At 39.7% G+C, this 24,021-nt stretch overlaps 1 protein-coding gene across 7 annotated transcripts in view; it reads left to right on the forward strand.

Annotated features, from left to right (window-relative positions):
- The window catches only part of ltbp1 (latent transforming growth factor beta binding protein 1), a 164,489-nt gene that overhangs the window by 134,477 nt on the left and 5,991 nt on the right, over nucleotides 1–24,021 (forward strand). For 5 of the 7 annotated variants that reach the window (XM_023296177.3, XM_035942162.2, XM_055018550.1 and 2 more), the window contains 11 exons: nucleotides 4,050–4,172; nucleotides 4,966–5,091; nucleotides 5,235–5,363; nucleotides 9,686–9,814; nucleotides 13,659–13,796; nucleotides 15,452–15,613; nucleotides 17,399–17,488; nucleotides 17,638–17,772; nucleotides 18,839–18,979; nucleotides 20,575–20,751; nucleotides 23,539–23,700. In XM_023296177.3, the coding sequence (XP_023151945.2) occupies nucleotides 4,050–4,172; nucleotides 4,966–5,091; nucleotides 5,235–5,363; nucleotides 9,686–9,814; nucleotides 13,659–13,796; nucleotides 15,452–15,613; nucleotides 17,399–17,488; nucleotides 17,638–17,772; nucleotides 18,839–18,979; nucleotides 20,575–20,751; nucleotides 23,539–23,700 (1,512 nt within the window). The remainder of the gene's footprint in view (nucleotides 1–4,049; nucleotides 4,173–4,965; nucleotides 5,092–5,234; nucleotides 5,364–9,685; nucleotides 9,815–13,658; nucleotides 13,797–15,451; nucleotides 15,614–17,398; nucleotides 17,489–17,637; nucleotides 17,773–18,838; nucleotides 18,980–20,574; nucleotides 20,752–23,538; nucleotides 23,701–24,021) is intronic. The other 2 variants (XM_023296186.3, XM_023296202.3) reach the window with 1 other exon arrangement.

Here is a 24,021-nt window from a genome sequence, read left to right on the forward strand (position 1 = left end):
CAGTCCTGGAGATAGGATGGTCAAGTTCTCTCTAAAATGCATCCCACTCCTTTTTGACTTTATGTTTTTACTGTAAACCTCCTCCCTCATTCACCCATTCTCCATAAATCAGAGTTTATTCTGTGTTGCAGGTGTTGCAGGTTTTGCTTAGCTATAAATCCAGAGTCGAACTGTAATGCTAGAACTTTTCCTTACACCAACAGACCAGGAAACTATTGATTTACTGATGAACAGAGATCAGAGGAAATGTACCAGTGATGGTGTCTTGCTTCAGTTTGTGCACCTTGTATAAAGAAAATCCACAGTTTATTACAACCTGGGTTCTAGCTCAGACAATCAGCTCTGCTATGAACACCGTACTCGCAAAATTCTTCTTAGAACACGGTCACATCACTAAAAATAGGTCCAAAGCAGTTTGTGTAGTGACATCTTGTTAGGCAGTTTAGTTGCAAAGTGGGACTTGGTGATCAACAGCAGGATAAGCGTGGACTGGCATGAGGCTCTCCTGGTTCAGTCATCAGTCCAAATAATTAGAGCTGCTTAGCTAAATGTGTTCTTTTTTGATTCCAATTCCGTACAAGCTTGAGGACAATACATTTTGAGGGGAGAAGGTAAGTATGACTCCCAAGGTGCATTTCAGCAAATAACTTGGGCTGTACGAGAGCTAAAGATTACAGTGTTTAGAATAATGAAAGCAAATTCTGCAGCTTAAATTAGTTCAGTTTTTTGCTCTGCGTAGCTGAAGGCATTATGTAATTAAGTTGTCCATCGGTCCCATTCTAACTCAGGAACAACCAGAGGGTATTTCTTTGAATTTGGCATAAATATCTATGCAAACTTTATTTTGGTGGCCAAAGGTTTAAGGTTAATGTCATTGTGAACAAAACGCATTTTTGGCCAAAGCTCATAACTCAAACACTGAATATGACAAAAGTTCATACTAATGTATTTAATAGGATATAGTGATGAAGTGAGGCCTTTTTATATCCATAAGTTCAAAGGTCACCTTCAGTGTGACATCATAATATTCTTCTGGCCATTATTTAACACCATAACTCAGGAACACAAGATGAACTTGTGACCATATTTCTCAGTTCTCATGTCAGGATACTGAATTGAGCACACTAATCTTTAGTTCCACCTTGAAACTGTGGTGACTGTAAGTATGTATGTTCTGTGCCGCTAGATTGAAAATACATGTGAAGTATCCACATTTTCAAATTTCTAATTCCTTTCCAGCAACACCCGGTGTCTCTAAGTGGAGACAGAATGTTTCGCACTGGAGATTATTCATTGAAATCTCATGTCAATATAGTGTCTTTAATTTTGCCAAAAAATGCACCTAATAACTTTTGTTGAATTCCTTAAGTCTACGATAAGTCCACATTTATGAGTCTGGATGGACAGACAGGGATATGAACTGCAGCTTGACTGGTTTGCAGAGCCATGAGGTGATATTTCCAGTTAAATACTGTGTCAGGTTTGATCAAATTCAACATCTGTGAGTGCCATTATTTGTTAACAACTGCAACAACAAATCATTTTGATTTGTGAATCTTCTGATTTGTGATGGGCCTCATCTCATAGCCATGGTACACAAGACTCATGGGGATTGTCATCTTACATCTGTCAACAAAACATGATTGTCAAGACACCAAACTGAATTAATTGAAGTCGGTGGCTACAACATGATCCATTTTTCCTATATACCATCGTTATAACTAGAAAAGCACTCAGTGAGCGCAGTATTGCACCAAGCCTGTTCATTCCCCCATACGGCATTGTCAGAAATGCAGCATTTTTTTTTTTTTGTAGAAATGCAGCATTTGTTTATTTATTAGTTACTGATGATCAGAAATCTTGGCACTATAGAATGTGTCCATTTAATATAGATGTACCCACAACCAAAATAACCTTGTGCTGAGCACATGCGTGTGTTATGCATGTGTACGTTATGTACAGATACCAAATCGCATTACCTAAATATGCAGCGGGGGATGAGAATTGATGGGACTCAGAAACATCCGCACAATTTAATCAGTTGTTACTTGTATCATTTCCGACAGACAAGTCCCGATAAGTCTGCAGTGGCCGATTTGTTGGAGGATCACAATCATGTGATCGTCAGCAGGCAGCTGACATAGTGTTCACTTGTCATAGTTACAGTGACGCTGTGACGCTATCTTGCAATGATACAGAAATCTTGAACAAATCTGTGGATCCAGACCATAAGCCGCATCACTGCCAAAATGAGTGATCCTTGATCCTTGTGTCACTTCTGACCTCCGCTGAAGATTTCATCCAAATCTGTTAGTCCGTTTTTGAGTAATGTTGCGAACGGACAGACAGACAAACCGAAGGCGATCGTCGCATAACTCTGCCGCGTTCCTTGGCGGAGTAATAATGCCGTATGACAGTATCAATCATATTACCATAATCTGTATATAAAGGATGGATATACCACTGTGACACGTATTGGTTTAAGGACTCCCATTTTGAAGTCTTGAGTTTGGCATTGGGTCATTGCCATCTTGGTCTCTCTGACTGAGAACTCACGCTGAAAGGTACAGTACTGTAAACTGTGGATGGTGTTGAAACCAGTTCTAGACCAGAGCAGAGCGGTGGAATGACACATTGTCCCAGATGACAATGTGTTGCATCTGGTGCATTTGGTTAACTACTGTGACGAGGCTGTGCAATCGGTCCAAAAATGTGAGAATGTGATCTGTGTTGTAAGGGCCCATACTGGCATGACGGTGGTTTTATAGTACTCAAACCTGATTGGTTCATCTACAATAAAGCATTCATGTGTTTGCACATCTGATGTGTGTGTTTAACCAACTGGCTCATGGATGTGGTAATTTGTCAGTCAGAGCTTTTGAACTGCAAGGAAGTGACATCATGATAGACTTCTGTGTCTAATGTATACAAGTGTGTTTAGTGTTTCGCAAATCACTGTGTGTTGTTCTGCAAAAAGTGTGAGGCTGACTTTGCGTTTAGGGTGGTGAAAATCTGGTCCAGTGTTTTGCTCCTTGAGTGTAAGGTGTTGATAATTATGTAATTCTTCTGTTTTTAGTGTTTATGCAATGATAAAACACTGTAAAGTGTGCAGTTCATTGGCAAAAGTGTTTTCAGTTTTGACCTATTGTGTCTTAATTGTGACAGCAATGTTGGAACAGTGTCCCAATTCTGCTTCCTAGTGTTCACTTTTTGAAAAATGTGTGCTGTGAGTGAAAAGTGTGTTCAAATGAGCAAAAAACGTCTTCAGTCTTTTGCAAAAAGAGTGCAAGAGTTTTAGAAACTGTGTGCAAACCATGAATAGTGTTCAAGGTTTTGACACCAGAATCCTGTTTTCGAGAAATGCGTGCAGTCAGTTGGTGGCTGTGTGCAGTGAATGGAATTTAGTGTCTTATCAATTGAGAAAAACTGTAATAACCAGGCTTTAGGTCTTGGCTCTGATGTCTTTACCATTTGGCAGACTTTTTTGTCCGTGCACACAGAAAGCTGATCATCGTTACCTAGGTGAACACCAGTAGGTTGTTTCACTATAACTGTTGGTGTTTGCACGTGTGGATCAACAAATCATGGAATTTCAATAATTACTCTGCAGTTGATTTTGGTACCACGTAAAGCAAGTTTAATTATTAAAGATTAATTACCAGACCATTCTATGTTGCTGTTGTAGATCAACATAATGTTGATCAATTAACATATGCCACTCTGCCTGTGTTTACGTGAGGTGTTTAGCCCTCAAGCGTTTAATCAGCTCTCAACATTGTTTTCTACTCAGACTATAAATCAGAGCCCTCACTGCTTTTCCTGTATGTCAGAAAACACTACAGCTGCAGTATTCACTCACAGCTTGTTCACTGTTGTTTACAGCTTAACAACAGTAAATATTAATTTACCAAGACAATTTACAACAGAGAACTCTGTTTATCTACTGTTCTACAACTAAAGCACTGATCGAAAATGTGAAAGAGAACCACTGTAGAAACCTTTGTACCCTGTTCCCTGATGTAGCTCTTTCATTGTCTGGAATATTTCAGATATAGATGAGTGCCAGGATCAGCAAGTGTGTACCAGAGGCCACTGCCAGAACACTGAAGGCTCCTTTATCTGTCATTGTGGGCCAGGCTTCAGAGTGTCACCAACTGGAGATCAGTGTGACGGTATGATATCTAGTACTACCAGCACTTTGCACACAAACAGAACATATGATGCTAATAATAATAATAATAATAATAATAATGATGATGATGGTGATGAAAATAATAATAATATTTGAATTTTCCTCAGAGTTAATTAAGTATCTATCTATCTATCTACCTATCTATCTATCTATCTATCTACCTATCTATCTATCTATCTATCTATCTATCTATCTATCTATCTATCTATCTATCTATCTATCTATCTATCTATCTATCTATCTATCTATCTATCTATCTATCTATCTATCTATCTATCTATCTATCTATCTATCTATCTATCTATCTATCTATCTATCTATCTGCCTTAAGTCAGCAGGGATAGATTTCAGTGCCTACCTATAATATATATATAAAAGAACCAAAATGTAGACATTTAATGCAGTTGCCTTTCATCATCATGCAAACTGGTAACTGTGCTGTAACCAATCATGTGTTTTACATGACAGCAACAGACATTCTGTGTGACTGTCACTCACAGCAAGGCATGTCATTGTAAATAAAGCTTCATTTATTCATGAAATATGAACAAAACAAGCTTCATAAATTTAATAAAGAATGAGTTTTAATCAGGCACTATCTATTTGTGTGGATTTCCTCTATACTTTTTCTTTTAGCTATCACTCTTACTTATAATTTTAGCCAAAAGTCTACTGTTGAATTCATGTCATAATTAACATTTGCTAGTATAATGACAACATACTCTAAATATGAGTTTCAACTGAAAAATCTATGTTGTGTGTTTATGCTCCAGATGTGGATGAATGTGTAGAGGAAGCCAGACCCTGTGAGCCTGTAGGGGAGTGTGCCAACAACATGGGCTCTTACACCTGTACCTGCCCCCAGGGGTACCGACAGATCAACGGCATCAGCTGCGGAGGTAAGTACTCAAGCAGACACACTCTCTCTAGGAATGTTTCTGATCCCGGATGTAGACATTCAAGAGTCACAGTGCTTGGATGGACAGAGAATCACGCAGACACATACACATCTCTCAGTGGGTTTCTATTTGTGTCGTCCCAGATGTTGATGAGTGCATGGAGGAAGCAGAGCTCTGTTCGCCCCACGGCAAGTGCCACAACACTGACGGATCCTATCAGTGTGTGTGTGACAGTGGATTCACTGCCAACCTCGACACGCCCTCCTGTGACGGTAAAATGCAACTGCAGAGACAAGACACACACACACACACACACACACACACACACGCACACACACACACGCACACACAGTTGCAACTTGCTTTTGCAGCATACTCTTATTTGGCTAGTATGGTTAATCATTTCTGTGTACAGGTGCATTTTATTTATAAATCACATTGAAACATACTGTGTTCAGGATAAGTCCCCTTGTATTTTTCATTTCTTAAATATTGATCAGTGCTACAAAGGCTGGCTGCTGTACCTTTAAACCAGGAGTGACAAACTCATTGTAGTTCAGGGGCCACATACAGCCTAATTTGACCTCAAGTGGGCCAGACCTGTAAAATCAGAGCATAATAACCTATAAATAACCACAACTCCAAATGGTTCCCTTTAAGTGCAATAAAGTACAAGTATATTCTGATCTAAATGTTCACATTTAGTAAACTATCTTTGTACAAAACATTATGAACAACCTGAATTATCACAAGAAAGGCCAACATTATTTTATGTCTGTTGTATTTTCAATAGATCCCATGAAAAGATCAAAACCAACATGTCTTTGTAACAGTTTATCAAAATAGTTTTCAGCAACCAAACTCAAACTGTGAATTAATTTTGGATTTCTTTGTGTGGTGGATTAATACAGATTTAGTACATTTCTGAATGTTAATAAGTTGACTTTTCCTCTGGCGTGACCAGCAGGGCAGTTTTTCCTTTTTCTGTCTTCCTAACGTCTGCTTTCAGGGGTTTGGGAGAAATTGTGTACCTCATGGTTCTCAGATAATAAATCATAATGCGACACTGTGAAATTTCATGCTAAACTTAAATGACTAACAAGGCAACCATTATATCTGCTGCACATCACCATGTTAGTGTTGTCATCGGGAGCATTGAGCTGTGCCTGATGCTGTTTCCAGACAACTCAGAATTTATAAATGTCCCTCTGCTTTGAAAAAATATTAACTCTCAAAGTCAGAGGCTGCTTTACATGGGATTTACTGCCAGTGATAAAAATGTAGAACGTCTCTAGTTTTAACTTTCAAGTCCATCAAAGATTTATTGATTTATTTTGGAAGTCTCAGAGTTAGAATACACTTTCTTTGTAATGTACCAGCCGACATTAAACATACTTGATTGAAGTCCTCACCCAGGATGTTGTCACTGTTAAGCTAGCTAGTGTGTTTTGTCAGAAGTACTTGCTGTATGTTTCAAGCTGGTTCAGAGGCTCTATCTTTCTACACTTTTTGAGTGTTTCGATTGTTAGAGGAGTTCATGTGCGACAATTGCTACAGTTTATTGAAATCATCAATCCAACATTCACACCATGATTGTTCAGCTGTGCTTAGCTATAAAAGAAGCCAGAGTTTGACCTGTGAAGTTTAAAAACATCTGCTCATTCATGAGTTTTCTTTAAATTTACTATTTTATACTTTGCAGACAAAACAAGTATGAAAATATGTAGTGGGCATAAAAGTGTCAGAAGAGTAAGTTACATTTTTATTTTGAATTCTTCATGCTAGTCTTCTTCTACTTTGATAACAACTTTGTACAGTCTTGGCATCCTCTCCACCAGCTTCATGAGTTAGTTTTTCCAGCACCCTTGAAGGAGTTCCCACATGCGTCGGCTGCTTTTCCTCCACTTTCTGTTCCAACTCATTCCAAACCATCTCCGCCGGGTTTAGGCTGGGTGATTTTGAAGGCCAGGGCCTCTGATGAAGTGCATCTTGGTCTTCTTTACCAAGGGTGGTTCTCATGACTGCTGCTTTCATCATAGCATATGATGGCTTTTGCAAATTAAATATTCTCTGGACTGGCTGACCTTTGGCAGCTTTCCATGGCAGAACCTCTTACAGGAACAACCCTCTATCCTGCCCTTTCAGCCTTTCTGTTTCCATTGCAATGTTGGATCCAACAGATTCACTGATGCTGTTAATGCAGGGTGCCAAAACAACAACAAATAGTGGTTACGGAATATTGCTCCATCCTTTGAGCCTGTAGGAAAAACAACAATGGAGGTTTGTTATGTTGCAAATATGATTATTATTAAGATGTTGTTGGCGATGTTCAAGCGGAGAAGGTTACCAATAGACAAGGACATTAACAGGGCAGAAGAACTGTGTCCTTTCTGAGCTAATCAGTCAGGACTGAAACCCGCACAGGAGTTTCTTAGGGTCGCTCAGTAGTATCTACCATGAAAACAGCTCTAAAAGAGGTTCTACGTGGGCAGTTCTTGCAGCTGAAACCTGTACAGAGGCTTGGACCTCCCGAAACCGAAGTAATTGGCATCATAAAATATTTTGCTTCATTGCATATTTCCAAGTGTGTTATTTCATCATTTTGTTGTCTTCTATCCATCCATTATCTATACACCGCTTAATCCTCATTTAGGGTCGTGGGGGTCTGGAGTCTATCCCAGCTGACTTAGGGTGAAGGCAGGGGACACCCTGGACAGGTCACCAGTCTATCACAGGGCTACATACAGAGAAAAACAATCACACTCACATTCACACCTACAGACAATTTAGAGTCGCTAGTTAACCTCAGTGTGTTTTTGGACTGTGGGAGGAAGCCGGAGTACCCGGAGAAAACCCATTCATGCACAGGGAGAACATGTAAACTCCATGCAGAAAGATCCCAGGAAGGCTGGGATGTGAACCGTGGATCTACTAGCTGCAAGGCAAAAGTGCTAACCACCGAGCCACTGTGCAGATCCATTTACCTTCATGTACTATGAAATTCTGCTGTCTATCTATTTATATGTATGTTTACATCTTTTTTAATTATCTCAGGAATTGTATTAAATAAACATATCATGTTTGATATAATTTTAATCACGTCTTGATGTCATGATCTTCTAGCTACAAGGCGAAAGTGCTAACCATCAAACCATTTTATTGCCTTCAGTTACAAAATAGTAAAAATAGAGAAAAACCCTGATATGAGTAGGTATGCACAAACTTTTGACTGGTACTGTATTTCAGTCACATTTAATGTGACTAAGTGCAGAATCATGAGTATCTTCCTAAACAGAAAGACTGAACTGTGCATTGTTTTCCCCATATTTTACTGATAACCCCTCCCTACCTTGATGAGGTAGTTGGTTCTTCTCATATAGTACAAATGTAGTGGTAGCAGGAGGACTTACCTAGAGGTATACGGCTTAAACGAAATAAGAGTGTTATTTATATGTTCTGTGCACATCATTGTGTGTATTCTGCATGCTACTGCACTGTAACTCACAACAGGGAGTTTAACTGAGACCAAAACCTTTCCTCCAAGCTAAATCAATAGGATCAGGATATTTCACATCTGTCATTACCATCAAATGACTATTTATGATATAAAGACAGCTCATTTCTGCTAAGGAGAAATTGTCAACATCTTTCACACAAACACAGAACTACTTTATTCTAGATAAGACACTGCTTCAGCATTACCAAAACGATGTTCTTCAAAATCCTGGGTATGTTAGAGTTTTTACAGCCCAACTCTAACATACCCACGTGGTTATTTTGAATCTTCTCCTTTTCTTTTGTCACCATGTCTACTCTCATCACTATCCCCACATATCCTTCGTTATTCTTTCATCACTAGAGGAAAAAAAGAGGAGGGAATACTCAGTGGTTTCTTTTACACACACTGCTCCTACTCTCTGCACCTTGGCAGGGGTCTTGGCCTCTGTGCCAGAGCTGTTTTTAATGCCTTCTGCTGCTTTAGAAAAACAGAGAGAAAAGAAAAAAAAACAGGAGGAAAAGACAGACGGAAGCCTTTGAGCTGACTGTCTAGACTAGGAGGGATATTTGTTGCTCTCTGCCTCATGATTTATGCAGCAGACTCAGACTCAAGTGTGTGTGTGTGTGTGTGTGTGTGTGTGTGTGTGTGTGTGTGTGTGTGTGTGTGTGTGTCTGTGTGTGTGTGTCTGTGTGTCTGTGTGTCTACTTTTATGAAACCAATTAAAGCACTTGTTTTACAACTTTTTTACAACAGCTCCTTCAAGTGCGGACTCTGTCATTCTTCAGTTTAATCCACAGTATTCAATTTTCACCTTTCATGTTATTTCCTTAATTTGTTTGGAAGGAAATGAAGGAAGACACTGGAGAATTGTGTTTAATGCTGAGTGTGTGTGTCTGTGTGTCAACAGTCAGCAGCTATTTGGCAGATTTTCATACACCAAAGCGCAATTTGGAGTGTTTTACGTCAATATAATAAAATGTTAGAGAGAAAAGATAGTATTGATGCTTTTATGAGGTGTTAGAAATGAAAGCGTGGAATGAATCACTACATGAAAAAGCATTTGACATTTTTTTGGTTTGTTTGTTCCATTGTCAGATATTGATGAGTGCGGCCTCAATGAGACACTGTGTGGCCCTCATGGCTTCTGTGAGAACAGACTGGGTTCGTTCCAGTGCCTCTGTGACCAGGGCTACCAGGAGACCCAGGATGGCCAAAGCTGTGTGGGTAAGTGTGGGAGCTTTGGTATGTGTATATATTGTACTATATTAGTAATTTATACAGTAAACAGTGCCAGTCAAAATTTTTGAATGCATCTTTTTAAATTTTTACTATTTTCCACAAAAAAGAAGACATAAAAACTATCAAATAATATGGAATTATGTAGTTATCAAGAAGTGTAAACAAGCCAAAATATGTTTGGTATTTTAGATTTCTCAAAGCACCTAGTGTTTGCCTTGATTACAGCTCTGCTCACTGTTGTCAGTATGTTAACCAGCTTCATGACCTACAGTGGTTTTCAGTGAACTGGTGAGCATTGTCTAAAGGTAACTGGTAGAAATTCTTGCCTTCTTAATGGTTGAGATCATTAGTTTTGTTGTGCTGAGTTAGTGTTGGTACACAGTACAAGAACCACCCAACTTAAGAAAAAGGTGCAATTGTCCATCATTACTTTGCCTCTCTTAAACAGCCTGAACTGTTGTGCAGGTTATAAATGCAAGAGCTGCCCATGTAGAACCTCACTTAGGTCTGTTGTCAGAGAAGAAAGACAGAAAAATCTGTACGATAGAGTAGATACAACTGAGCATCCCTTGCAAACCTCTGTAATGCTGCAAAGAAACTACTGCTGAGGGAGACCAAAAAAGAAGATAACTACTTCAGTTAGGAAATTCAAGGAATGGACATTAGACCAGGGAAAATCAGGACTTTAGTATGATGAGTCTGGATGTGAGATTTTTGGTGTTTTGGTGGAACTAAAATGTAAAAGATATTTTGCTTTGTTCATACATATTGTCTTGCACTTCGTTTTGTTTATATTATTTCATAGTTTTAGTGTTTTAATCCTTCTCTACAATTTAGAAAACAGTTAAAAAAAATTCATTGAGGTGATCGGTGTATAAAGGGTTTACATTCAGACCTAACAAGCTTTCTGTCATTTGCAAAGTGTAACAGTAAGCTGGACCTTCACTGCAAGCAGATGAATGATATTGGGTCTTAAATTTCAGTCCCTCACCATGTAGAATGTGGGTATAAGCCTGTTGGTGGCACAATTCACACACTTCCTGTCCTTCAGCCATCTACACTACCATTCAGAAGTTTGGGGTCACTTAGAAGTGTCCTTTTTTTGAAAGAAAAGCATTTTTTCCCCATGAAGATAACATTAAATTAATCAGAAATACAGTCTAGACATTGTTAATGTGGTAAATGACTATTCTAGCTGAAAATGGCAGATTTTTAATGGAATATCTCCATAGAGGTACAGAGGAACATTTCCAGCAACCGTCACTCCTGTGTTCTAATGCTACATTGTGTTAGCTAATGGTGTTGAAAGGCTAACTGATGATTAGAAAACCCTTGTACAATTATGTTAGCACATGAAAAATGTGTGAGTTTTCATGGAAAATATGAAATTGTCTGGGTGACCCCAAACTTTTGAACAGTAGTGTATGTATTACTATTTTTAAGTCTCCATCTCTGCAGCAGCAAACAATAAGCGCAACCTCCGAGCAGCAAACCTACCACATTGAAAACTACAAATTTTGCTGAAGATTTGAATTGTGCCGTAAAGCAGAACAGTCAGTCGATTTTTGCAGCTGAATTATCCATTTTAAAGGCAAGCCTCACCTCCGTGCATGCACATGTTCCACCAAGTGAATGGCACACGTCACTATTTTGAGTGAACACTGTCAGCGCATCATGTTTTTAGCCCGGCCCAAGACAATTGTGATTAGCTTAAAGAAATGCAAACACATTAGATCTTTCTTCCTCTACAGCAGAGTGATTGGAATTGCACTACACAGAGCTGTGTCCGAGCTAGAGAATGGCCTGCTGCTTACACTGAAGATTCCTGTGGCACTTTCACGTCAACCAAAACCTCTTTCAGCTATTCCGTCTTATATTTTACCTCAGTGTCTTTCAGTATGTCAGCTGCTACTAAAGGAGACCGTCAGGCTTTAACTTCAAGCACGGTCTTATGTCCTTCAGTGTCTTCTACTTGAAACTTCTAGAAACATCAAACAACATGTAAACATGTAAATATATTCAAAATGTTTCAAATATTTTATCCGCAGTATTCAAATAGAAGTTGGAACAGTTTAGATTTTTCTGTGCGTACGATGCATGTTTCAAGTAAAGACCTGGCTTTTCTCATTACTTAAAGAAAATGTCTGCCCCAACCACTGTTGGAGAATTTATAAACTTACCCCTCCTGCCACCTTTGGCCTCAGTTGTTCCCCTCAGATAATGTTTGAAGGCAACATTGCCAAGTGGTGCAGACACACCATCCCAATGAGAAATACATGGGACACATGTTGAAAATCAGTGGTTTTCCTCTAGTTTGGTTTGGAATGACTAGGAACTGATGGGTGCTGGTGGTTTCCCCGAGCTAACTAGGCCCATCCAACTCCCATCTACTCTAATTTCCTCCAGCAGGAAGGACTGTCAGAACTGACTTCCCCCATCTGAACCCTGAGCGAAAACTTCCCCCACACATATGAACTCCTAGTGACCAACACCACCAAAACACACACAGTAAAGTACCAGAACTACAGTAGCAGTGAACAGTACGTGCTTTCTACACACTTGAACACACCTCCCATCTGTCCTTTGGCAGTGCTGCTGGGTCCCACCCAAGTTCAGTCCAGCCAGCTGCTTCCTCTCTGCTGCCAAACCATCAATGTACTGCAGCCCACATAGATGGACTCACTTACACACACACAATCCTTAAAAAACCAACAGCAGTGGTGTACCACTAAATGATTACCTCTCTTTGTCTTCCTTCTCCTCCATCTATTCTCTCATGTTATCAGCCAGTGCACTCTGCTTTCCTCTTTCTTCTCCTTATATCTTATCTTGTCCTGCTTTGGTTTCCCCTCTTTTCTCTGAGATGCTATCTTCCCACTCATCTCTTCTTTTGTTCAGTCTCCCAACGAAGGCTTTGTAGCAGTATTGCCAGTGTGACATCATTCCTATTGGGTTTAAACTCTGCGATATGTTTCTCTCAAATGTTGAGAAATCCATCCAGCTACTTGGTTTGAACTTTGGGGAAAAGTTAATGTGTTGATGTCCAGGATTCGGCAATTTGGCAGTCACCGTTTCTTTTCAAGTTATTACTTTCTAATCCAAAGAGGTCTCTACTTCAGCCAAGACTGTATTGAAAAAAATGAAGCAAACTACAGAATATTGATAACTCTGCAAGAACAAAGAATAAAATTACCCATGGAGGTGGAAAACAAAGGCAACAGTTACTCAGAAACACAAGGCAGATGTTACTTAGTGCAGCTAAACTAACTTTTTAGTGCTGTGAAAATTCTTCAATTCCCTTTTGATCTATCCTATTTTTGTTTGGTTCTCATACCAAACTGTGCCATATTTTCAAACTGAATTCAACATTAACTAAAAACAACCCGAGTAAACCCAAAGTGCAAGATTTAATTGATAATCGTATGCAGTACTTGAACAACTGCAGCCAGAAGCTTCGAAGAACAGACCAGTCTCTTTGCTGTGCCACTCTTTTAGACAGAACTGCTTCAGAGCAGCTACAGTGAAGGCTTTACAAGCATGAACCAGTGTCCTGCCACCAGCATATCAGTGAGGTTTCATATCATAATATTCCACACCATCACAAAGCTTTGCTCTGCTGGTTGTGGTTGTTTGCATTGTTGGATTATTTTGGGGGCACCGCAATGACCGGATATTCGGATATTCGGGTCCAGCCCTAGTTGTGAAGCACTTCGTAATTGTATTTTCAAAAATGTTACATACTATATGATGTTTTGAATGTGAGGAGGCCAATGAGCAGACTCATTTAAAATGCTGTTTATTGCTGTGTTGTTCTCTTCCTTCTCCACAGATGTGAATGAGTGTGAGCTGCTCAGCAGTGTGTGTGGAGAGGCCCAGTGCATGAACGTGGATGGTTCCTTCTTCTGTGTGTGTCCCAACGGTCAAGAATACAACGTCATGAACGCCAAGTGTGAGCCCGTTCCCACAGGTGACCCACCGTCAGACTGACATAGAAACTGAAGACACAGTGCACAGCTGGTTTCATATTAGTGCCATTTCTCCATAACAGTGCAATTTACACCGATCAGGCATACCATTATGACTACTGACAGGTGAAACGAATAACATTGATTATCTCTTCATCATGACACCTGTTAGTGGGTGGGATATATTAGACAGCAAGTGAACAGGGTCATGGGCAGGCAAGCCTCTCTGATGCACATGGAGAATGAAGGCTGGCTCGTGTGGTTTAATCCAACAGATGAGCTACTGTTGCTCAAACTGCTGAAGAAGTTAGTGCTGGTTCTGACAGAAAAGTGTATCCTCTTTCAGGAAGATAATGCACCATGTCACTAAGCAAAAATGGTTCAGGAATGGTTTGAGGAGTTGGCTTGGTCTCTAAATTCCCCAGATCTCAATCCAATGGAGCATCTGTGGGATGTGCTGGACAAACAAGTCTGATCCATGGAAGCCCCACCACGTACCTTCCAGGACTTAAAGGATCTGCTGCTGACATCTTGGTGCCAGATACCACAACACACCTTCAGAAGTCTAGTGAAGTCCATGCTTCAACGAGTCAGGACTGTTTTAGCAGCAAAAGGGGAACCAACACGATGTTCGGCAGGTGGTCATAATGTTATGCCTGATCGGTGTATTTTCTTGTTGTTGCTGAAGAAGACCAGCACACTGTCTGATATAAACAATGTTCTCTGTTAGTGAAACACATTCTGTGTTATATACATTTTTTTATTTTGTTTTTCCTTGCAGCATCCCTTTGAGGAATAAGATCAATGAAGTCCAAGTTAAAACATAGCAAAACAATCTTCAAATTGTGTAAATCCCAAAGAATTGCTCCAACTGTGATATCATGAGAGTAGAGACATAGTATCAAGTTGCCACCTCTTTCCTGGCCTAAATGTGCATGGAAACTCCTTGAACTTCAGGAAGTCCATTGGTGCAATTTTGATTTTCTTGGACTGTCCTGGACACTCACTGTAGGCATATCACACTCTAGAATGAACTGAGTAGTACCTGCTAGTTGTATGGCCGCAGATCATCTACTTTTTCCTATAGATATATTAAGAACTGGATACCACACTCAAATATGGCACCTGTACACTAGAAGTTCTACTAGCTTAGCCCAGTCTCCACCCCTTGTTTAGTGCTGTACACAACCTGGTTGTAAATGACATTACTAGCACAAGATGGCAGCACCCATTTCCAAGATATTCCGACTTCACCTCTGAGGAACTGTCATGTTGTCCATGTGTATATAAAGTATATGGTCTTATGTGTTTGTTGGGTTTTACAAAAACAGATGGAATTATGTAGTTAAGAACAGAAGACAAAAGTGAAACAAAAGATCTGCACAATGCCCCCATTGGCTTTGAATTAATAGATTAAATATCCAATTAGAAATAAAGCAGCTCTGCACTGTTACATTTTAAAGTTCTATCATGTATAATGCAACAGTGGAAACTTCTTCTGTGGCATGACATGTACATTCTAAAACTGGGTGGCAACTGGAATACAATGGATCTTTCTGTGGAAAAATTTTAATTTCTGGGGAAGTCTAAGTATGAAGATAGGAATCAACTGGACCTGCTATGTTTTCATTTTTCTTCTCTTCTGTTCATCTTTCAGCATCATCAGTGGAGCGGAAAGAGTGCTACTACCATCTGAACGATGAGAACCTGTGTGAGAGTGTGCTGACCAGCCATGTCACACTGCAGGAGTGTTGCTGCACTCTGGGAGCTGGCTGGGGGGACAACTGTGAGGTGCATCCTTGCCCTGTCAATGGTACAGGTGAGCGAAGGGAGGAGGCAGAATTCTAAAGCACAGATACAGTATTGCTGCTAGACACACCTCAGGCTATATTTTAATAATATATTGTACTGGAACATTTTAAAATTCTTCAAAGCTGACTGAAAGTTTATCTCTGAATCTGATGCAACACTTGCAAAGACCAGTTTTACACTTGCAAAGACCTTGAATATCATGGCAGTTATGAGTTTCCAATGGCTCCTACATCTGATGGAGTCAATGGATTCATTGAAACCCATGCGCCTTTGTCAGAAAAACTATTTTGGTTCTTTATTTGATTTTTTTTTAAAGTCCTCTGGAAATATGACATAATCTACTGGGTCAAAAATGTACATACAGCATTGCTAATATCTGAGTAACTGTTCCTTGACCATTTTCACCTCAAGTAGGTGCTGTTAACAGTCTACAAGCTTCTGGTCGTATCTTTGACTACACCTCTTGACAGAATTGGTGCAGTTCAAATAAATTGTTTGGCTCTCTGACACAGATTTGCTTCCTTAGCACAGTTCACAGATTCTCAATGGAGTTTAAGTCAGGGAAGGTGATGAAAACCTTATTTCTAGCCTGCTTTAGTTGTTTCTGTCACTTTTGATGTATGTTTGGGCTCATCTTATTAGAACACCCAACTGTGTCCAAGGTCCCACCTTCTGGCTGATGACTTTAGGTTTCCTTAAAAAATATGGAGGTAATCCTCCTACTTCATTATTCCATTTACTTTGTGTAGCACCAGTTCCACTGGCACAAGACAGCCCCAGAGCACAATACTACTACCACCATGCTTAAGAGTATGGTTGGTGTTCTTGGAGTTAAAGGCCTCACCTTCTCTACTCCAAACATATTTCTGGTCATTGTGGCCAAATAGCTCAATTTTTGTTTCATCTGACCACAGAACTATCCTGCTGAAGGTGTTTTCTTTCTCCATGTGATCATCAGCAAACCTCAGTCAAGCTTTAATGTGTCATTTCTGGAGATATGATTTCCTTCTTGTACAGCCTACCAGCCAATGTAAAACACGCTTTACTGTGGACACTGACACCAGTGTTCCAGCAGCTTCTGATTCATTGCAGACCTGCTTTTTGGTGATTGTTGGTTGACTCTTGACCATCCTGACTGTCTCTCAGCAGCAGGTAATAGTTTGCATTTTCTTACTGATCGTGGCAGTGGCACAGCTGTGCCATACCCATTATTTTCACAAACAGTTGTTTGCACAGATGAGTTTAGCATCTGTAGCTGCTTTGAAATGGCTCCAAGTGACTTTCAGGACTTGTTCAAGTCAATGATTTACTTTTCAGATCTTTGCTGAGCACCTTAGACTTTTCCTCTGTAGTGTTTGTGGATGAGTCTAATGAGTGGAACAAATGGGCCCTATTTAAATTGGCTCAGAGGAATTGCCAGTTGTAGTTAATCATAATCACTCACAAGAAGTTAAGGGGAAATGCCACTAAGAAAATTTTATTAACACAGCTTTCTACATATTTTTGACCCACCAGATTTTGTCATATTTCCATAAGACCTAAAATAAATCTATGAAAGAACCGCAATGCCTGATTGAATTTTTAGTGTTTAAATGATCCCATTAAGAAATTTAAGTGTTATAGAAATCATTAATAACTCAAGACTGTCATTACATGGTATATATTTTCTTTACAAATGTATTTAAACTTTTGTTGACAACTGTATAACCAGCTTAATGCAGTGTCGTACCTCTTGTATAGACTGTATTTATGGACACTTCACCTCCCAACCTCCATATCTGTTCTGTTTCAGATCAGTTTAACGAGATGTGTCCATCTGGAAGAGGTTTTATTCCCAATGGAGACCTGCTATATGGAGTACCTACATCTGACATCTACAAAGGTAAGATGAGTCTAACCCAAAGAGGTGCCAAACATAGATCAAATTGTGTAGAGCTGGTGGATCAGTAGTGAGATGCATTCAAGTATATCTGAAGATGCTGAACAAAGATTGAATTAATACTGAATAAATTTCTCTGTGTCTGTTTGCAGATGCAGATGAATGTACACTGTTTGGTCAGGAAGTGTGTAAAGGAGGCTTCTGTCTGAATACTGAGGGAGGCTACGAGTGTTACTGCAAGACTGGACAGGATTATGACCCTGCAAAGCTGGAATGCAAAGGTCAAGGTGATACAAAGCAAAAATAAAGGATGTGTGTGAGAGAAACCATGTGTTACTGATGTTACATTTATCCGCTGGGTGCTGCCTCGATTGACACAAACTAGTAACTCCTAACAGGAAAATTATAGAGAACAAATTATATTGTTACATGGTGATCAGGAAAGAGGCCCTTGTTGCAGATGCATACTTCAGGAAGCCAAAAGCCAACTTTAATCAAAAAACTTCCTCAGCTATTTTACAGATAGGTAGGAAAAGCAATGGAAGGTGCAGATAGGTGAACAGTCCAACAAAAGGAATCCAAAGCATAACCAGGGAAAAAAATCCAACTTATAAAGAAATACAGAAACCTGTACCTTATAATGCACTTCAAAGCAGTCTCTCTCCATATTGTCTCTCACATTTTCTTCATCTAATAATCATGTCCTGCAACCCTGCACAGGACAAGTGGATGGACAATTAACATGGAGTCTTTATGATGGCAAAATGAAGCATATTTGAAGCATTCTATACAACAAAGTAGCAAAAGAGGAGCGAACAGGGCAAAAAGTGGAGTCTATTGGAGCTTTGGCTCTGGGCTTGGCTCTTTTTTTTTCATCAGACCAATTCCAACTGGCCTGAAGAGTTTAAAAGTATTGCAAGAAAATCAGTCAAGACCTGGCCCTAAGTCTTTCTTTTTTGTGCTGTATGAGTCTGTGAGAGATAAATGAAGGATATTTTTAAGGGACTTGAGTTGAAAACCTTGTAGTTAGCTTTTAGATAACTTTGCAAGAAAGAAATAGAAAGTCCAAATGATCCTGTGGCCATCTAGGCCTCAGAAGACATAAACTTACAAACTCTTCCAAGTACAATGTAAAAAGTGTTTATTGGCTGACATTTCACTGTGTGCTAGTGCTGTTCTCAGCAATATAAAGCTGTTTTTGCTGAATACAGTGTTTGTGAGGGAATATGAGCTGAGCTAGTTTATCAAGATGAACTGTCAGCGTGAATGCGTTGGTCCAAGTGAACCTTGCGTGAAGTTCTCTAAGTTGTGTCGCTTTTCCGTGAAATATCTTCCTGTCTTTCTCCCTTACAGACATAGATGAGTGTCTAGATGAGTCGGTGTGTGTTGGTGGTCAGTGTCTCAACACAGATGGCTCATACATGTGTTTCTGTACACATCCAATGGTGTTGGATCCCAGCAGTAACCGCTGTGTCTTCATTCCTGATGTGGCCGGTAAGTTTTATTTTAACCATTCAGAGGCTATTTTATTCAAAAATCAACCCCAGGAAATTTCTTACATTTACCAAATAAACAAATTCTTCTGGTGCCCATGTTATGCTCATGTTAATTTTATCAAATCTCAGCAATATTTCTTCTGTTCCACCACCAACATGACCACAGGGTCCTCTGGCATCTCGGTAATTTTTGCAGCACTCCCTGCACTATATACACTGCCTGTCTAAAAAAAAAAAAGTCACACACTAATGTTTCATTGGACCACCTTTAGCTCTGAGAACAACACACGTTCGCTGTGGCATTGTTTCGATAAGCTTCTGCAAAGTCACAGCATTTATTCATGTACAGAGTTGCATTAATATTCTATCAAGATCTTATATTGATGATGGGAGAGTTGGACTGCTGTGCAAAGTCTTCTCCAGCACATCCCAGAGATTTCTCAGCAAGGCTGAGGTCTGGACTCTGTGAAGGCCAATCCATGTGTGAAAATGATGTCTCATGCTCTCTGATCCACTTATGCACAATGTGAGCCCCATAAATCCTGGCATCGTCATCTTGGAACATGTCCATGCTATCAGGGAAGAAAAACTCCATTGATGGAAAGACCTGGTCATTCAGTATATTCAGGTAGTCAGCTGACCTCATTCTTTGGGAACATAACGTTGCTGAACCTGACCAACCCCAGATCATAACCCTAACCCCCACAGGCTTGTAGGCACTAGACATGATGAGTGCATCACTTCATCTGCCTCTCTTCTTACCCTGATGCGCCCATCACTTTGGAACAGGGTAAATCTGGACTCATCAGACCACATGACCTTCTTCCATTGCTCCAGAGTCCAATCTTTATGCTACCTAACAAATTGAAGCATTTTTTTTCTGATTAGCCTCACTGATCAGTGGTTTTATTACAGCTACACAGCTGTTTAGTCCCAATCCTTTGAGTTCCCTTCACATTCTGTGTGTGGAAATGCTCTTACTTTCACTATTAAACATAGCTGTGAGTTCTACTGTTGATGTCCTACAATCATCTAAGAGTTTGTTCCGACCACATTTGTTCCTCAAAGATGATGGTTTACCAGTATCCTTCAGGTTTTAATGATGCGTTGGATGGTTCTTAACCTGATTTTAGTAGTTTCAGACGTTTCCTTAGTTGTTTTCTTTGCTTTTTCTGTGCAGGCCAATAATTTGACCCTTCTGAGACAGATTAACATCATTTCTACGATCACAGGATGTGTCTTCCAACATGGTTGTTTAAGAAATGAGAAGCTCCTCACTGCATCAGCTAGGGTTAAATAAGTTGTTGCAGCTGAAACGTATTCATCACTGCAGTAATTATCCAATGGAAGGCTCTTACCTCTTTGCTTAGTTAAATCCAAGAGGCGATTTTTTTGGACAGACAGTGTACTATATACACTGTAAATTGCTTGGTTTAGGTTCGCACTTTGTCTACTGTGTGAAAAAATGCATATAAATCAAAATATATTTGTTGTACTTTTATTGAGAGCCATAAGTACTACTGACTAAGAAGCAGATTTACCAGCTTATACGACAAAGTGGTGTCTAGGTGGTAACACTGTGTGTGTTTCCAGAGCAACATGAGACCAAGCAGATCGAATATCTGGGTATCTGCTGGCAGACGTTGACAGAAAGTATGACGTGCACCCGACCGGTGGGCAACAACAGGAAGACCACCTACACAGAGTGCTGCTGTCTGTATGGAGAGGCCTGGGGCATGGACTGTGCCCTGTGTCCCCCCAGGAACACCGGTACACACCACACACACCGCTCTTACTCTGTCGGTTAAATTCAGATAGACAATACAGTATGTTAGTGAATTTCCCATTATGTGGTACCATTTATGCTCAATGACCAGCATCTGCAGCAATGACATACTCATGTAAAGCTGCTGTTAAATATTTGAGGCATCAAGAAGTCTCACTGCATAGTGTGCTTCTTAGTTTCATTACTGCTGTCACAAGCTGGAAGTTGGTTCACTAAGTTTTATGCAGTTCTCTGTGTACCCCACAGAAAAATGTGATTAATAAGGAGAGGGCTATAATTTTAGAAAATGCCGGTAATGAGCTCAAAAATTCAATTTTTCACCTTTATTTTGTATTTAGTGTCGGCTTCCCTTGGCTACTGGCATATGTGTGAAAACCACAGTTATGTGCATTTTCACCTAAATATCACACTGAGAGTTTATCATCAAAATCATGTAGGCCAATATGTGACCAAACTGAATGCACACAGTCAAGTAGTAATTTGATGGGTGAATGTCTATAAGATTTTAAGGCAAGCTTCCACTTGATAGACCATAAACAATAATAAGTTACCATCTGACCACTCACAAAACCCATAATTCTCCATGTGTTATATTGCTTGCATTGTTGTAAGTCACGAGTGGCTGTGTCTTACCATCCATCCATCCATTATCTATACACAGCTCAGTTCTCATTAGGGTCATGGGGGGCTGGAGTCTATCCCAGCTGACTCAGGGTGAATTCAGGGGACACCCTGGACAGGTCACCAGTCTATCACAGGACTACATATGGAGACAAACAATCACAATCACATTTATGGACAATTTAGAGTTACCAGTTAACCTCGGCATGTTTTTGGACTGTGGGCAGAAAACAGAGTACCCAGAGAAAACCCATGCATGCACAGGGAGAACATGCAGACTCCATGCAGAAAGACTACAGGCCCAGGCCGGGACGCAAACCTGCAAGATTACAGTGCTAACCACCAAGCCACTGGAGCCCCTGTGTTTAACCAGCATTTTTTTTAAACATTTTGTCAATACCATACGTTACTATATTTTTGTATCTAGGCAGATCACACAAAATCATACTAGCTTTGCAACATGATTGACACTGACAAAAATAAGTACTATCTTAGGGCATTGAAACTCAAATCTGTACTCTTTATTACTTTCTTTTCAAAAGGTTAGTTGAAGTACTTCATTCATTCTTGGACACCTGGCAAATTGATTTTTGCTTTATTTTTGGGTAAGTTGAATACCATGGAGAGCAAGAGCACCAGAAAAGCCCTGAGAAGCAGAGGCAATGTCTATGACACTGTTAATTCAGAAGTTTTTCCTCTGGTTAAAAAGTTTTTTTCTATTAGGCAGGATCAAGGACAGGTCTGCAGTGACACTGAGAGACTTTTGTTTGACCATGAAGCAACTCCGCTTACATTAGGTCTTGGCTGAATGAGCATAGCCTTTCATATGCCAGACATACAAGGATGCATATTGAATCTTCTCTGGAAAAATAACGATTTTGAGCGTAATTGTGGTATTTCATAAAATGCCAGTAGCCGCAAGAAACAAAATCACACAGAAAAATAAAGCTAGGATATCTTCTTGTTCTACAACAAAGACTGATTTAAACTCGTTACTTATAGCCGCCCCCTAGATTAAGCAACTGAAAACAGCAGCCAGGGGATTTACAGCAAAGAAAACATTCGTTTGTCTGTGGTGTCCTTGAATCTACCAGACGTCAGTATATCTCTTGCTGAGATGTTGGATGGCGATGGCGGAGGCTTTTGTGTACATTTGAAATAAGAATTTTCATTTTAGTAATATAGATTGCGGATTAAACTAAGGTAAGAAACTAAAAATAGTTTTGTCTGTTTATTTGCAGACAGTTACTATCAAACTTCAGAACCACCAATATTAAATAAAAGTACTATTTGTTTCCAAATGATTTATGATGAAATTATTGCCTGCATTTCTAAAGCCATTTCAGCAATTGCTGCTAACATTAAAATTAATTCACCACAAATAATTATTGTCATAACCCTTCCATAAGTGATGAAAATTAGCTTTTGATTTTTATGACAGCATTTTCCCAGGTCACATCTTTCATTAAGAACTACTGAAATGTGACATTGCATGTGATTGGCTGAAATACATCAGTCACAGAACATCATTCTATAATATATCTACTGTTCTGGTGTTGTTTATCTGGGTAGCAAATGAAAGTGCAGTATTCTGTATGCTAGTTATTCTTCATTTTTACCTCGTAATGCCAATTAATGTGCATGGAATTGACAGTTTTAGGAGTCATTGTAAACTCAAGACTGCAATGATAAACATTTGATTTTACAAGTGCATGTAAACTTTTGTTCACAACTGTATGTAGTCCTGTATCTCTATGGAAACAGTACCACCCTGGCTAAAAGTAAACAGAACTCAAAAATGTTTATATATTGCCAGAAATCATATGAAGGAAAAAAAAAAATCACCTTGATTTTTAATCACAATTTTAAGCTTGGGTTTGGTTAAGTTATCCACTGAAACAGCATATTAGACATGAATCATTTAAGGACTTTTTCTGTTTTTAAAGTTTTTAATTGTGATAGATGCTGTGATTTCCACAATTGTTCAAAGACAGCATGTCTTTCAAACCCACCAGTAGGTTTTGGGGATCAGAGAGTTAATAATTAGTCTCTTATATCTTAATTTTTACAGCACATGGCAGCTCCTGACACTATTTATGTCGTGTCTGCTTGACTGCTTCCCTCATCATCTCTCTGTTTCTTGCTTTCAGAGGACTATGCCTCCATGTGTAACCTTCCCATTGGTGGCGGGCGCCGGCCGTATGGTCACGATGCACTTGTTGCCAGTCCGGTTCATGAATATGAAGTGAGCCCAGACTATTCACCATCACCTGAGCAGCATCCGGCCCTGACCTTTTATGAAAACGAAGAGCGTAAGTAGTTCTATTTTTTTCTTCCATTACTTTAATGAGGGAATAGCAGGGAAACATACTTTTAATCACATCTTCACTGGCGAGGACCATACCATTACTGAGATGCACAGGATTTTTTACTCAGTGAGAATGTACATGTGATGTTGATTAGAGGTAAGGTAAGCGGCAGTTCCCCAGCTGGCAGACCCCCAGAGAAGAGCCCCTAAAAGTGGAGAGAGGATCACTGTAGCTGATAGAAAAGACAGTTATCTTGCGACAACCAGTGACCCACTGCTTCACACTGGGTCTGAACCACCTCGACTGCAGGCTGTTGAATCTGCT

Source organism: Amphiprion ocellaris, chromosome 16 (genome assembly GCF_022539595.1).
Source record: "Amphiprion ocellaris isolate individual 3 ecotype Okinawa chromosome 16, ASM2253959v1, whole genome shotgun sequence".
Lineage (NCBI taxonomy): Eukaryota > Metazoa > Chordata > Actinopteri > Pomacentridae > Amphiprion > Amphiprion ocellaris.